This window comes from Ursus arctos, unplaced genomic scaffold (assembly GCF_023065955.2).
Source record: "Ursus arctos isolate Adak ecotype North America unplaced genomic scaffold, UrsArc2.0 scaffold_28, whole genome shotgun sequence".
Taxonomy (NCBI): Eukaryota; Metazoa; Chordata; class Mammalia; order Carnivora; family Ursidae; genus Ursus; species Ursus arctos.
In genome coordinates this window covers 2421294-2437535 of record NW_026622963.1, presented here as the reverse complement: position 1 = coordinate 2437535, position 16242 = coordinate 2421294, and the positions used below count along the sequence as shown (strand labels likewise).

Genomic DNA, 16242 nt, shown 5'->3' with positions numbered 1-16242 from the left:
TACTCAGAGTCTATCTCCCTCCAACTCTGTACCCACTCTTCCAACTGCCTCCCCTGCCGCCTGGTCCATGTCTACCATATGAACTTCTCTCTTAATGTACTCGCTTCGGAATCAATGAAATTTGGGGGAAGAGCAATGAATACCTTTGAAGCAGAAGTTTTCAGAACTGACCTTTATAGGAAAGAAATTCATGGCATTTTTTGAGGGCCCACGCCAGCAGGGCTGGGGCTTGAAAAATACCCGTTGGCTTCTCTGCAGTTTAGACAAACAGGTAATGGCAGTGGGACTAGAATAGCTGTCCCCCAACATCATCTCTGGGTTTTCCTGGGTTGGGGGACGGCAAATGGTAAAGCTTCTTCCTTACATAATACTGCGTAGTGGTTACTCAGAGGCTCTAGAGCCAGATTTCCTCCCTTCAAATACCAGCCTTGCTTCTTACTAGCTGTGCGCCCTTGGTCAAGATATTTCACCTCTCTGTGCCTCTCTTTTCTCATATATTAAAGGGCAATAATAATAAAGCCTATTGGGGGCGCCTGGGTAGCGCAGTGGTTGGGCATCTGCCTTCGGCTCAGGGCATGATCCCGGCGTTATGGGATCGAGCCCCACATCAGGCTCCTCCACTAAGAGCCTACTTCTTCCTCTCCCACTCCCCCTGCTTGTGTTCCCTCTCTCGCTGACTATCTCTCTCTGTCAAATAAATAAATAAAATCTTTAAAAAAAATAAAAATAATAAAGCCTATTGGATTACTGGGCTGATTAATTAGTACATATAAAATAACTAGAATACCTGGCATATTAATACTCTTCCAGCAAGAGTTAGCTTATTATTATCATTAATTATTATTATTGTCAGTGCTGCCACTGCTGTTGTTATTTACCCCAGGGGGTCCCCTACCTGAAGAGACTGCCTGGTCTTGGCGGAAACGCCCTCTTTGGGGGTACAAGCAGAAAGAGAAGCAAGAGGAAGAGAGTAGAGTTAGTTGAAACTTCCTTCTGGCTGGGAGCAGCAGGATTAATGGGGGCTCCTGGGTTCCCAAGGGCAGCCACAGAACCGAGAATAGACTTCCTCATCACAGGAGCGGGCTGGGGGTGGGGGGAGAAGGCCAGCTTCTCAGCCCCTGCGCATGCCTGTGCCGACCAGCTTGCTTCAATTAAGGCCTCACCTAGGTGGCCAGCCTGATGAAGCCACCTCTGCTGCTCTCGGACTAATTGCTGCCACCTTAGCACCTGCAGCGAATGGCCTGCGAGATCGCCAGAGCTGCAGAGCCTGGAATCCCAGACCTCCTCCCTGCGTGGAACCCGTGTGGCTGGGAGATAAGGGGCCCTCTGGTCATTGCTCAGCGCAGATGCTCCCTTTCAGCTCTGGCTATAATGGGTATGGGGAGCATGGGAAGCGGGGGAGAGGAGCCTGGTGTCCCCGCCCATGGGATTCGGGGCCTATATTTCTCCCCTGGATGACAGAATTTCTATTACCTTAAAGGGCTCATCTATTTATGCTGCAATTTTTTGAAGTCCTGTCTGCTGTTATTGAACCCTGCATGCTGGCGAGGGGAGCAGGCACTCCATCACCCAAATGAACAAACTCGTTTCCACATTTTTCTCCCTTTCCTCTGTGCTGTCGGTAGGTCAGTCGTAAACCTCAGCTGCTCTGGCCAGGGAAGGCAGAACAGGGGTGAGAGTTATGAAAATCCAGATCAGTGAAGCAGTGATTGAATTTTCCTCCAAGCTTTCTGGTGTCCTTTAAAGACATCACTCCCCCCCCCCCCCAGCCCTCACCCTGGAGCTGGACAAAATGCGTGTCTGCCTTTCGTGCAGCTCCCGAGCTGGAACTCAGGAGGGAGGACAGCTGCAGGGCCGGAAGAGAATGTGGACCGAGAAAGTACCGCCAGGTGACATGTGTGTGCGTTTCCTGTTCTAATTGTTTTGTTCTTCATCAAACCTGAGGTCCGCCGGCTATTAGCCCTAAGCTTTCCATGCCCCGTCCCCGCCTCCCGCCATTGACTAGCTTCCTAATTATAATAGAAGATTTTCCTGGCTGCTGCACTGGAGACAAGGAATTCACCCTCTAGCTGCCCTGCCCCGTGTGAAAAGAGGGGCCCAGGTAGTGCAAACTAGCAGAAATGATCGAAAAATATAAGTGCATACACGCCACACTCCAGTACTCCAAGCCCAGCCCCGTCCTTCCTGCTGGGTGGCCTCGGCCCGGTTATGCTTCTCAAGCCTTGGTTGTTCATCGACAAAACAGGGTAAATAATGGTACTGTGTTCTAGTGTTCTTAGGACTGAATTAGATAAATGTGTACAATGCTTCGAACAAAGGCTGCCATGATGGTCGAGGTCCCTGATGGCGTTGTGTAGGGATGAGGCATTGGAGGCCAGAGGCATGGACTTCGGGGTCAGGCAAGGCTTGGAATCCCAAGTCTGTCCCTCAGCTGCGTGAACTGAGGTGACGTACTCAGCCTCTTTGTGCCCCAGGTTCCCATCTGTAAAATGGGCTGATAGTGCCTGCCCTTCAGGGTCAGCGTGAGCACAAAATGGGTCACACAGCAAATCATTGGCGGAACTGGGACGGAAATCAGGTGACCTCACTCCCAGTCCCATGCGTTTTCTCCCTTGACCTCCTGCTCCTGAGTTTGCTGTCCCCAGAGCAGACATCTGTTTTTTCCCAGGGCAGAGAGGGATGGGGTTGGGGGAACAGTCAGCAGAGTGTTAAATCATGCTGGCGATTAATCCACAGAGCAAAGTAGGGAAAATTGGGTTTATGTCACTAAGGCTGAGTCCAGCCTTCCCCCTCTGGGACCCCGTGGTTAGTGGCTTTATTAGGGAAAACTGCTGACTCTTCTGTTCCAAAAAATAAACGTTCCCATGTCACGCCGTCCTCTCCTGCTGTGCTCCTCACGTCCTTATCAGTGCCCTCCTTACTGGGGTCTGGAGCTGGGGCTTTGGTCCACGCCTGGAGCAGAAGAGGGTGTGGGAGCTGAGGCGTCCGCGTTTGAGCTTCCCCAGTTTTCTTTTTGTCCAAGTCTCTGGTGTTGATGGGATTTCTGCCCCTGCCGGCTCCGGGCCCTGCCTCCCCACAGATTCAGGAGGGCGGGGCTGGGCCGCCAGTCAGAGGAGCTGCCCTGAAGGGTCTGGAGGAGGTTGACAAGCAGGGTGTGAAGGCTCACCGTTGGAGCACTGAGTGACTATGACAGGCCCCCTGCTCCATTACTTTATATAATCCTCACAACAACCCTGTGGGTGGGGGCTGTCAGGATCCCCTTTGCAGATGAGGAAACCGAGGCTCAGAGAGGTGAAGTGACCTTCCCTAGTTGGTAAGTGGCCACCAAGAGCTGAGCCTGTGACTGTCTGAACCCAGAGCCTGCACTTTGAGCCACAAATAAGAACTGTCTGGAAAGGAGAGGGTTGTGGATCTGTGAGAAATGAGCCCTTTGGAGACTCTCTGGGGCCTTTTCTGAGGAGAGGGGAAAGTCCCGGCAACCTCATTCCTCAGTGGGAGCCTAGTGCCCTCCCTCGCTTTGTCTTTGAGGGGAGGTAGGCTGGGACCCTCAGTCTCCCTCCCTTGCTTTGGGGCGGCCCGTCACAGCACCCAGCCGCCTCGCACCTGGGTTTGTTGGTCTCACGGCTCTCCTGTGAGGAAAGCAGGGCGAGAATTGTTAGCTTTGTGGCACAGATGAGGAAACTGAAATTCAGAGCAGTTACAAGTCTTGTCCAGGGTGGTGTGACTTGTGAGGACGTCAAGCTGGGCCTCAAACCCAAGGCTTATGGCTCCAAGTCCGTGCTTACCTCGGGACAGCTGTGCGGGGCGGGGAGGACAGTACCGAGGAGAAGGCCAGCCGGGAGGCCCGCCTGGGTCCCAACCCTGGCTCTGCTGCCACTCGCTATTGGACCAAGTCCCCTCACCTCTCTGTGCCTTAACTTCGTCTTTTACGAAGATAGGTGTCCCTGTCTCCTGGGGCCGATGTAAAGCTGAAATGAAACACTATTGGGAAGGCCTGGAGGAAATGCTGGGGTGTGTGTACCCACAGGCGTGAGGAGGAGCAGAGGGCCCGGCCCGCAGACTGACTCCCTCACCAAGCTGGCAGGTGTGGAATAAAGGAAGAACCCACTCCCCTCCTGCTACCCCTGCCCTGCAGCTCAGAGACCCCACCTGGCCCGGCCCCTCCCCAGCCATCTCCCCACTTAGTCATTAGCACCAATAATCCCATCTGCGGGAGTAATTAGGCACCCCAGGAGGGGAAGGGTGATTATGTCTAGAAAATGAAAGATGTTGCAGAAAAAGATCCCGAATAAATTACTTCAAGGTGGGGTTTGCTAATAGGAAACTAACAATGGGGGTAAATGCACAACACACACACACAACACACAACACACACACACAACACACACACAACACACACACAACACACACACACACACAACACACACACAACACATACACACAACACACACAACACACACAACACACACAACAGACACACAACACACACACAACACACAACACACACAACACACACAACAGACACACAACACACACACAACACACACACAACACACACACAACACACACCACACACAACACACACACCACACACACACAAACACAGACACAACACACACACACACAACACACACACACATACACACACACACAACACACACACAACACATACACACAACACACACAACACACACAACACACACAACAGACACACAACACACACAACACACACACAACACACAACACACACAACACACACACAACACACACACAACACACACACAACACACACACACAACACACACACCACACACACACACAAACACAGACACAACACACACACACACAACACACACACACACACATACACACAAACAAAACAAAAGAACCTCAAAAGTTCTTTCCAAAAACACTCCTAAATAATTGTTCTCACCTCCCCTAGAGTTCTGAGGAGGGGTGTGAATTCCCAAGACAGGCACAGGGGAGCTGGGCAGGCGCACGCCAGCCTTCAGGCCCCGATGGCCTGGATGAGCAGGGGTGAAGGGAATGTGAAGGGAGAGAGTGGGAGCAGAGCAGGGTGGGGGCCTGTGCTGAATTCAGCAAGCGAGAGGGAGCCACTGAGCAGGGATGTGACAAAACGGTGTCGCCCGTGACCTCCATTTCCTGTGTGGGGAGATGGGGCCACCACTGAGAGCGCAGCATACAGTAAGTGCTCAGTAGACGCTCGTTCCCGTTACCCCCGTGGTTCTTAGGTAGAGGCTGCTTGGCTCAGTGGGGAGAGCACCGGCTTTGAGCCAGGGGAGCCTGACTTGGAAGCTCACCAGCGGGGTGAGGGGAAACAGGGCAAGCACCACGAACGTGGCCCAGTGCAGGTAAATCTCCGCATCTCTCCTTGCGTCGGCCGTGGCCGGCGCTCTTATGGACCATGTGTGATAATCACATGCCTACGGCGTTATGGCGCTTCCTCCGGGCCGGGCGCCGCTCCAAGAAGATTACGCAGGTCAGCTTATTTAATCTTCACCGCTGCCCTTGGAGGAGAGTTCTACTCTCATTCCCATTTTGCAGATAGGAAAAGCGAGACAGAGAAGTGAATAACGTGCCCCAAGTTTGTCAGTTATACCCCACTAAAACTCAAAAAATAAAATGCCCAAGGTTCTATACGTGTCAGAGCCAGGACCTAAACCCAATAGTCAGATTCTGGAGCCCCTTGGAACCTCTGTGTCCTGCCTCCTGTGGGCAAACCCACAGAAGGATCCTTGCCGCCACCCCACCCCACCCCGCACCAGCATAAAACCTTAACCATGGCCACGGGGGTGCTCCAGCCACGAGCCCCGAATTTGAAAGTCGCACCCAACTGGAGAGCAATCAGGCATCCATCAGGTAGTTCAGGGAAGGGGTCTGCTTGCCGGGTGGTGGTGTGGACGGAGCCCCGGGGCCCCACCATGACACCCATCCATATCACAGTTCTGCCACTACCAGATGCTCTCCTAGCTGTCGTCTCATGTGTTCTCATAGCCTGGTGGGGTGAGATGTCACTGCCGCCGTTTTATACACAGGGAAACAGGCTCCGAGTGGTTTACGCGGCCCTGAGCGTCTTGGCCTTGCCCATGTGAGCCCAGTGCTGAGCCGCTCCCCAGGCAGGTGCTGCCAAGACACGCCCCTCCTGCCCCCTCTCCCTCTGAGGCCTCGCTCCCCTCTTCTCCCCACCTGCAGCCCCAGACAGGCTCCGCCCACCATGTCCCTTCCTCCAGGGAGGCCAGATCTGCTCTATGCTCCCTTCAAACCTGCCCCCTGGGGCGTCGGGGCCTTAAATGGGGAGCACATTCCACGCCCACATTATGTGTAGTGAAGCGTTCTGTGAGAAGTTGGCTGGGAAACCTCTGAGAGCCAGAAAAATCCACAGGGCACCAGCTTTAGGAAGATGCCGAGAATCTGCAGGTGGAGGGCGGGGGGATGTGTGGGCGGCAGGGGCAGCTTCTACCTCTGCTCCATGTCTGCTCCCCAGGAAAAGCTTCTCAGGTCTCAACTGCTGGACTTTCTTTGCAGTCAGTCCTAGAACTTTTTCTTTAATGACTGAGTCCAGAATCAGTAAGCGATTGAATTTGCCTGGGTCTGGGTTCTCAGCCTCTCTCAACCGGAAAGGAGTGGCCCAGACTCCTGCCTTTGGGGGAGGGGGTTCCTAAAATAGGCTGGAACCTTCAGTCCCTTACCTGCTGTCAGACCCACCTTTGCCTTTAGGGCAAAGTATGAAGGCTGGCCCTCGTGGCCTCCCTGGCCCGGCTGGTCTGCCCCCCAGGCTCCTGTCCCACCTCAGCCCCTCAGCCCTGGGGCTCCAGCAAATCCTAACAGATCGCCTTACCCTGCCACCAGGCCTTGTTCCATCTACGGCTCCCCTGGAATGCCCTTGCTGTCTGTCCTCCTGGCCAAGCCCTGCCCGTGCAGCATCCGGGCTCAGCCCTGTTACCACCTCCTCGTGCAGACTTCTTGCTTCCTTCCCATGGGGACATAACCTCTCCGTAGTACAGTGGCATGTCCGCTCTGGTGGCACACTGTAGATGTCTCCTGACACAAGACACAAATGCCCCCTAAGTTGGCCCACTGGAAGTCCCTGGCAGCCGTTTCTGCCTCTGCCAGTAGCGGGCATTTAACAAGGATGTGTGGGAAGCCACCTAGTCCAAGGCATGGCATACAGTAGGCACTCAGGACATCTGGGTCCCCGGCATTGCTGGCCTGCCTGCCGTCAAGGCGGCCAGGTTGAGGGGAGAGCTTGGTCTGTGAAGTCGGTCGGCCACTTTCCCGCAGTGACTTAGGACAGGTTGGCCCCTCCAGCCTCGGTTTGGCCTCTCTCTAGGGTGGTTCTTTCTCTAGGAAGGTAATTCCTCCTTGCAGGGCTATTGTAAGAACAGAAGGGGACAGAGGGCGGTAAGTCCCGGTTGGCACCAAGGAGGCAGCCCCAGGGTAGCCGTCTGTCCTAAGCCAGTGGGTCCACCCTGTCTGTAGGGGCGCAGGGCTGTGGACAGTGGTGAGGACCAGAGTCCTGCCCACACCTGCTCCCCCTGTGCGGGGGCTTCCCACTGTGCATGCAAGAACACCACAGGGACCTTGGACCTGGGGGTGGCCCAGCAAGATGCAAAGACCTCTGACGAGAGCTCAGTAAGCCCTCACTAGCCTGTGATGCCCTCTCTGAGCTCAGAAGAGACTCCGGGAGGAATCAGTTGGAGAAGGGGAGACTTACAGATGGGACGAGGGCACCAATGCAGAGCAGAAGAGAAACCGTTTTACCAAGACGGCAGCTGAGCCTCCAGGAGGACCCCTGGGCTTGCAGCCAGTAAGTAGCCTGGCTTTCACTTGAGCCCAAATGTCCTTCCTTGACCACACTCACTGCCTCTCAGGTCTCCCTGAAGTGTCTTGGTACCTGTTTAGGAACTACTAGAAGGTGTCTGTGCTCCTCCAGAGAACACGCTTGAGGGGTCAGAGATAGCACATTTGTGCAGATTAGAAAGAGGCATCCCTTCCTCAAGACAGTCTCCTGAGATCTGCCAGAAAATTGATGTCATATGTACACAAACGACGATGACTGTCCTGTGAATGGCACCTCTAGAGTTGTGCAGTGCTTTGCCTGCCCAACTGTACAGAGCAGCCTCAGGTCACTGGCAGCCAGTTCATGTAGGACAGATGGACAGAGGGCTTCCGGGCCTAACCTTCAGCCCTCTTCCACCCCTCCCCCTTGGGAGCCAGACAGAATGACCCTGGGCATTCCCCCCTCAGCATGGGGAGGTGGGGATGGGAAAGGATGTGACAAGTGGCCTCCACCCTTCTCTCACTCTCGTCTCTCTGACCCTCTGCTCTTCATGCCTTACGCAGAGTTTCTTTTCCCCAACATGAATCCACTGTCGGTTGCTGCTTTATCAGCGACACGCTAATTAGGTCCAGTGAGGTTTGCTCTGCATTGGAGAGGCCTCTGCGGTTGGCGTTCGGTCCAAGCTGTTCTCTCTTTGCCTTGTGGTCCATGAGTCATTCTTTCTCCCCGGAAAATCATAAGTGAAGCTCCCTATCTGGGACTCCCACTGCCTGAGCCTGGGAGCTGGGAGTGGGGACGACTGAGAAGGGTGGGCAGGGGGAGAGCCAGCAGCCCAGGGCTGGCACTGCGCTTGGCATGGAGCGGACACCTGCCCGGAGGGGGCTTTGTAAGGAACAAATTGTATCCCACATGTGTGCTGCTGGCATGGACGGGACATTGGACACCAAAATCAGCCTGCACTGGTGGCCCTGAACCTCCAGGGTTAGTAGAGGAGAGAGAGAGGAACCAGCAAAGATGTGGGGACTGCATGGAGGGGAGCCATGAGGCCATGTCACATGAGCTAGCGCTTCTGCCTTACCGACACCCGCATATTCGGACCCTAGACGCAGGGCCCTCTCGTACCTAAGTACCTAAGCCATCAGTACTTTCCCAGCAAGAGGACATGTGGGTCAGGGTGGCTTCCCTGGCTGGCTGTCCCAGAGTCCTCTCTGCTGAGCTCCCATAGGCTGGCAGGAGCATACCCACCACCCCGACCTGGATCTAGAGAACCCAGTTCCACGCTGTTCACGCTGCCTCCCACCCACCTGTTTAAGGTGGACCCAGAGATGAACTTGCAACATTGCCTCCCTCTTTTGTGAGAGGGAGGGTCAACCGCTTCCCATCCCCCTCCTCCTCCTCACGCCAAAAAATACTCATTAACCTCTGGCCCATTGCAGGGAAAATGGATGGTCACACAAGAAGCCCAGCTGCTGATTAATTTTTCCAAACAGGGCCAAACTACAAAGCCGCATATTGCAGGGGAGAAAATTCAATAAACAGCATTTGAAACAAATTTAATAGAACGTATAGCTCATTACCCGCTGGGGTCTGGGCCTCCGCTGCCGCGTTGTGCAGGAAGGCAGGTGGAGGGGAGATTCGCATCTCTTCAGCAGGACCAGCTCCAGGGGCTCCATTCTGGCAGTAGCTCTTTCGAATGAAGTTCAAGATGTTAATAGCCAAGGCTGCATCTGTAATTAGCAGGCCTTTGGATGGGAGGAGGTGCTCACATCCGTCCTCCATTCACAGAGTGGAGACGCTGAGCAGGACGGGCAGGCTCCCCCCCCACCCAAGCTGGCACCTCAGGGGCTGCGGGGTGTGGACTGTGTGGAGGTGAGATGGGGATCGATAAGAATGTAAGAAACTCAGGCACCAACGTCCAGGTGCTGAGAAAGGCTCAAAGTATCTGGGCGTCAACAGGTGGCCCTTCCTCAAGGTCAGGGCCATGTCCTGGGGACGCTGTGTGTTTGAGTGGCGAGTGTGCTGTCGGCATGGGCAGGGGCAGCACAGGCTCTCTGAGAGTTTCCCTCCATCTAGGCTGTTAGGAGCTTGTGCTTGAGATGGGAGCCAAGAGAGTCAAGTTCCAAGCCCCTCCCTGCCTGGCACTGGCTGTATGGCCTTGGGCAAGTCACTTCCTCTCTCCTGGCCTCAGTGTCCTTACCTGTAAAACAAGGCAGCTGGACCAAGTGATTCCGGAAGTCCTTCCAGCTCTGGTACACTGTCGTGCTGAACAGAGGGGTGAGGCCCCCCCCCTTCCAGTGTTATGAATGGCATGTGGTCAGGCCCAGGCCATGCCTTAGCCGGGAGGTGGCCAGCTGGCTGGTGGGATTGGTGGAGCCCCAGGGGGACTCCCCAGCCCTGGGCCTCCATTCCCACCGTTCCCCCCTCCTGTGGGCTCAGACCCCTACTGCAGGCGAGAAGCCGTTCAGAGAGTCAGAGCGGAAGGGCCCTTCGAGACAGCCCAGCCAGTGGTTCCCACTAGCCCCTTGAAGGCTGCAGCAGGCTGCCAAGAGAGCTTCTGAACATGTCACAGAGCCCACGGGCAGCCTTCCATTAGCTGTGATGAAACTAACTAAAACACCAGGGTTTTTCTTTTGCTCTTAATTAGAATTAAATTAACTCTGTGATATTTCAGAGCGTGCGCTCATCAGAAGCTCTGATTGGTTGTAGGTGACATCATTGGAATTTCTAGGTCATGGTTGGTGGACAAGATGCTGCCATCAGAGTCACAGGGCATGTGGTCACTGGCCAAATTGCACCTGTTCAATACGTGACCGGCCTTAGACGCCAGCACAGAGTATCAGCGGCGTCTTTCAGATCGAGAGGGCTTTGGAGAGGGAGGGTACTCACAAGGGTCCTTGGTGGCAAAAAGTTGGGGAGGTGGATGATTTTAATCACCACATATAATCAAACAGAAAGCCAAGGCCTGTATGTTACCCAGCACGAGCACAAGTCCATCAGAAGAGAACCCTGTCTTCGCAGCAATGAGAGATGGGCTGGCTGGGGATCTTGGCCTCAGTACAGGGTCTGAGGGTGCTCCTTGCTGTGGGAGAGGGGGTGCAAGTGCTAAGCTATGTGAAGCACGGGAGAGGCCAAATGCAAACTCCCCAACTTTCCTCTGATGTGAGCTCACAAGCCTGACCTCTTGTCCTGTCCTTTTCCCCGGAGTGTGAAAAGATCAACAGGTGTGAATTCAGGGCTGGTCTGGGCCAGGGCTGGGGGTGCGGGGAGCAGACAGGACCCGGTCCTGCAGCCGGTCCCCTAAGGACTGCTGCGGGTCTCAGCTCAGGGCCCTCTGGCTCACAGTCTCCTCTTCCCAAAGGCCATGGGCTTGATCATCTCTACCATCCTGTTCAGCTCAGAGGGTCTTGTCTCCCTGAGCGGGTGCCCTGGAGGCCAACAGGTTAATTTTCTAGCGGGGCTTCTCACCCTCAGCCTGGCTGGGCAGCGTTTGGACAGGGAGTAGGCAGGATCTGGCCTGGCTTTCCCTTTTCACAAGAGCCCCCAGAGAGACCCAGAGTCAGGGCAGTAGCACAGAGCCTAGCTTTAGACCAGGCAATATTCTGCTTCCCGTATGCGGTGGGAGAGCAGAACCTGGGCCCACCAGGGCGCCTCACCCCTCTGTTCAGCACGACAGAATACCTGCACTCTGTGCCTGTAGTGAGCCACAGATGCTGGGGCAACCCAGACAGGTAAGATCCCTGTTCTCAGGAAACTTCTGGTCTAACCGGGGGAGGAGACAGCAAGTCTGTGGACAGATCAACACATCTGGATGCAAGCAGGAGTGTGCCTGTGCGGACACTGCCTGGGAGCCGCCCCAGGGCAGAGAGTCTCAGCATCCTGTGTGCCCCTGGAGCCCACTACCAGGGCTGGCTCAGAGTTGGCCCCGTGCAGCGAACATTCGTTGAACTGCCTGGCAGGAGAGAGAAGGCATATGGAAAGTGCCCAGTCCTTCTGGCTGTCCGCAGGAGAAGCCAGCGTGCACACACAAACATCTCACTTCAGTTCAGCAACATTTATTGAGGGCCCATTATGTACCAACAGGGTCTCAAGCCCCGAGAACCTAGACATGAATAAAATCAGACCCCTGTGTCCCTGAGCTCACCAGCCCAGGGCAGAGGCAGGCACAGGCGCCAACCAGGCCCCCCAGTGTGCTCAGATGGGGGTGGCTGTGTCTGCACCCATTCCCACGAGGGCAGGACTGGGGAGGGAACACAGCTGGGGCGGGGGTGGGGGGATAGGAAGGAGTCACAAATTTCTACCCAAATCCATCCAGGCAGGTAAACAGATAACCCCAGACGCACGCGCGCGCGCACACACACACACACACACACACACACTCTTAGGTGTATACACTGACTACCTAAGCATGTGTAGACACAAATACTGACCCTGTAGACTCAGGTGCCTCACAGGCCATCATGATTAAAGCCTGTTAGTGGTCCCCCAATCCGGGCAGGTGTGTGGGTGAGAGAATGGCCCATGTGTTGGGAGTTGGTACCCGGGGCACCTTGGGAATCACTCCACCTTGGCCAAGGGATGCCCGGAGGTGGGCAGAGCTGTTAGTCTAAATCTGAGAAGTTAGGCTGATTATTGGCTTGCTGTGAATGTCAATCACCAGAGACAGCCAATCAACTGTAGACCAGGCCTGGCTCTCAGGTCAGCGGCCAGAAGTAGGGACTTGGACAACAAGTTTAGCTGTTCGTACTTGTGCTTCTTGAGGGGTTCGAACCAGGTGGGGGTCAGGACAGCAGGGCAGAGGAAGGGGAGTGCTGGGAGTTAGCTGTACCATGCTCGCACCCCTTCAGTGAACTCTGCACTTTAGAAACTGCTCAATTCCCTATGTGGACTTTTTGCTATTGGGAGCTAACGAATGGAAAATGTTTGGAGGAGCTCCTGACACACAGAAGCCCCTCAGTGAGCGGTCATTCTGTCCCCCAAGACCATGCCCCTGGTGTGTGCCTGTTTCAGCTGAGAGGAGGGGAACCAGGGCGCCAGCCTGTAGGAGGGAGCAGGAGGTGAACGTGGGGGCACGAAGCGAGGATTCCTGCCCCCTGTGAGCACCAGCCCTCCTCCACTGCACAGGGCCCAGCACTGTTCCTCGAGGGAGAGACGGATCCCTCCTCCAGAGTTGCCTTCTGCCAAAACCTTGGAGAGTTTTGGGTATTCTTTCCGTAAGCGGTGTTTCTTTGCAGGAATAGTAGCTTTGGTGGCACTTCCTACCTGCCAGGCACTGTTCTCTCTACTTCACATATAACAATCGTACGAGGTAGGGACGTTGTTTTTCCCATTTTACAGATGCAGCCACTGAGTCCCAGAGTGGTTTAGTAAATTGTGCAAGGTCATGCAGTAAGTGGTGGAAGCAGGATGGCACCAGAGTCCATTCTCTAACCACGGGGCCCCACCACCTCTCTGGAAGGAAGATCTGATTCTTTCTTCTCCTTCCCTGCCTTCTCTTTCCTCCTCACCAATACCCTAGGGGGCCCTGGGGATGTCACTGAGTCTCCATGTCCTTCTCTGGGATGCAGAAAGTCCTCTCAGCCTGGTGACCTCAAGCTGTCGATATCCCTGCACGGGTTTCGCTGGAGGAAACGGTGGCCTGGTGTAGCATTCTGGGGGGCAGATATTCCAAGCTGGGCACTCTGCATCTTGCCCCCTGGAGTAGGGCCAGGATGGAGAGTCCTCTCTCAGCCCCATCAGCAGACCCGCAGCTGGGCTCATAGGCCCCTGGAGGCCCCCTGGGAGGACTGGGGCTGGAGATACTAATGAGGAGACTAGGAGAGAAACCCCTCTCCCTGGAAGTAAATTAATGCAGAGAAACTCATAAGCTGTACATGCAATTTGCACCCGGTCCAAGGCCCTCAGAGCTTAAATATATTCCTAGGGGCTATTTATAGTCTTGGAAAAATTAGAGTTTTCTGGGTAATGGGAGTGCTGCGGACTCCAGCTGGTCAGGGCCTGCTAGGGACTGGCAGAGAATAGAGTGAGAACCATGGAGCCTTCTGGTGAAGCACTCCAACTTCTAGTGACCACACACTCAGGGCAGACAGCCCCAAAGTGGGCCCCTGAGGTGGGGAAGGCGTGTTGTGGGGGGCTCAGGGAAGAAAGCCCAAACCCCCTTACCTGGCATTCAAGGCTCCCAACTCCCGTTTAAATAGCCCCCTCACCTCTCCCTACACAAACCCCTCCCCTAGCCACCCTTAGAACATTCTCGGCTCTCACACTCCTCTGCATTCTTGTCACAGTCTTCCCACCTGGACTGCTTTTCCCTCACTCTTCTCTGGTGAACTGAATGCTCCCACCCCTCCGTCAGAACGCTGTCTGGGCAAGCCAGTTTAGGACAGCTGGTGACAGAATGGCTAAGCCACCGGCCTGGGTGCCAGTAGAGATCAACCGTTCTTAGCGCCCTGACCTGGGCCGAGTTTCCTGAGTTCTCCGTACGATTGCTTTATCTCTAAAATGGAAATAATGCCGAGGCAGTAGTCTCTGGTGAGTCTTGTGAGGAGTAAACGTGATGGTGTACGCACGTGCCTGACGTGGAGAAAGCGCTCGGTAGACATTAGCTATGACCGTCTATAGTTAACTTCTCTGAGGTCCAGGCGCATGGGAGAGAGTAGTATTCTCTGCGCCGTGGGGCTGTTGGTGAGAGTCCAATAATACTGAGAGGAAAGGGGTCACGTTCTGTGCTGCCGGGACCTGATACAGACGCGGGGGTCAAGTTCTGGGGGGGTTGGCCCCCCTGGAGCTGTGAAGCTGGACCCCTCCCTCAACGGGTGACAATCACTGCATTAGTTTCCTATCACGTCACCTTTAGTGTCTTAAGGCAACAGAGAGTTATCATCTTACAGTTCTGTAGGTCAGGTTTGGGTCTCATGGGACTAAAGTCAAGGTCTGCCGACTGTGGTCCTTTCTGGAGGTTCCGGGGGAGAATCCACTTCCTGCTCATTCCAGAACTTGGCAGAATTCAGTTCCCAGGGTTGTAGGACTGAGGGCCCTATCTTTCGGAGGCCGCTACGTTCCCTGGCTGCGTTCGCCTTCCGCCGCCTTCGAGGGCAACACAGGCAGGTGGAGGGCTTCCTACGGCTTATCACTCCGTCTTTAGTCACCTCCCGCTTTTAAGGACTCATGTGATTAGACCGGGTCCACCTGCATACTCTAGAATACTCTTGCCATCTCAAGGTCCTTAATCACACCTGCAGAGTCCCCTTTGCCATGGAAGGTTCGCAGGTTCCAGGGATTAGAACATAGATAATCTTTTGTGGGGGCTGGAGGGGAGGGCATTATTTTGCCTCCCATAGCCCCCAGCGTGAGACAAACTCTGATCCAAAATTCGCTGCCTCCTTTTCCAGGGAGAGGTCTGTGCAGTTCCCTGTGCTGCAGGAACCTATGGCCCCAACTGCTCATCCGTCTGTAGCTGTCGCAACGGTGGCAGCTGCTCCCCCGTGGATGGTTCCTGCACCTGCAAGGAAGGTGATGTGCCTTCTTGCCCAATCCTGTCCCCCTCAGATGTGCGCACCGCCCAGGTGGGCTGCCAGCTGAGGAGTCTGGGCTGTTCCTGCCTCATCCACCCGCGTGCTGGGTCAGGGAGCTTACAGATCAGGTCCCAGCCAAGGAAACCCAGGCCAGGGACGTCAGTAGCAGGAACGTGAGAGAGGGGATTAGTTACAATGGTATTAGCATCGATGGGGGAGCATATGAGGGAAAGTACACAAACTGGAGATGAGAAGTGGGGGAGGGGGAGGAGCTGCCATGACTCCTAGGGTGGGAGGGACAGATGGAGGAAGTGGGGTTCTGGAGCTTGGGAGTGAGGGCCACCTGGTGGGAGCTGGGACGTGGGTAGAGGGGCTACGTCACAGCCATGGAGCACAGGGGAGACCCAGCTACCACCACCATCAGAGGCCCTGCCCAAGGCAGACAAAGGGGAGGAGGGACCTGATGTCTCTCCTGCTCCCCACCTCTAGTCGTGGGCCAGGTCTCCCGTGGTGAAGCCCACCTGGGAGCCGGCTGAGGGACCAGTTCCTTGTGACACAGACCCGAGCCGGGGAAGGGGAGAGATGGATCTGAGAGCAACCAGGCTGATGACCGGCCTCAGAACGGGGAACCAGCCTGTCCTGAAAACAAAGCGCCCTAGAAGAGGCTGCCTGATCCCACCCCGGGCAGAGAAAGCCCTCCCCATCTCAGCTGGTGCCTGTCCCAGGCAGGATTCCGCACCTGCAGCAAGAGCTGTGAGAACCGGGAGGCAGGAGACCCGCAGTCTGGCCCCAGGTCTCCTAACAGCCCTGCGTGTTTCGGAGCAGACTCCTGGTGGAATGTGGGTTCTAACCCGGCGATCAGAGAAACAGTGGTTTAAGTGGCAGGTACAGAGCTAGGGGAGTAGGCAGAAAGCGTGCGGGGCCCCAACGGAG

At 55.2% G+C, this 16242-nt stretch overlaps 1 protein-coding gene across 4 annotated transcripts in view; it reads left to right on the top strand.

Moving 5' to 3' along the window:
- Positions 1 to 16242, top strand: part of MEGF11 (multiple EGF like domains 11) — a 218629-nt gene that overhangs the window by 171898 nt on the left and 30489 nt on the right. For all 4 annotated transcript variants that reach the window (XM_044392025.2, XM_026478347.3, XM_044392024.2 and 1 more), the window contains exon 10: positions 15187 to 15307. In XM_044392025.2, coding sequence (XP_044247960.2) covers positions 15187 to 15307 — 121 coding nt within the window. The remainder of the gene's footprint in view (positions 1 to 15186; positions 15308 to 16242) is intronic.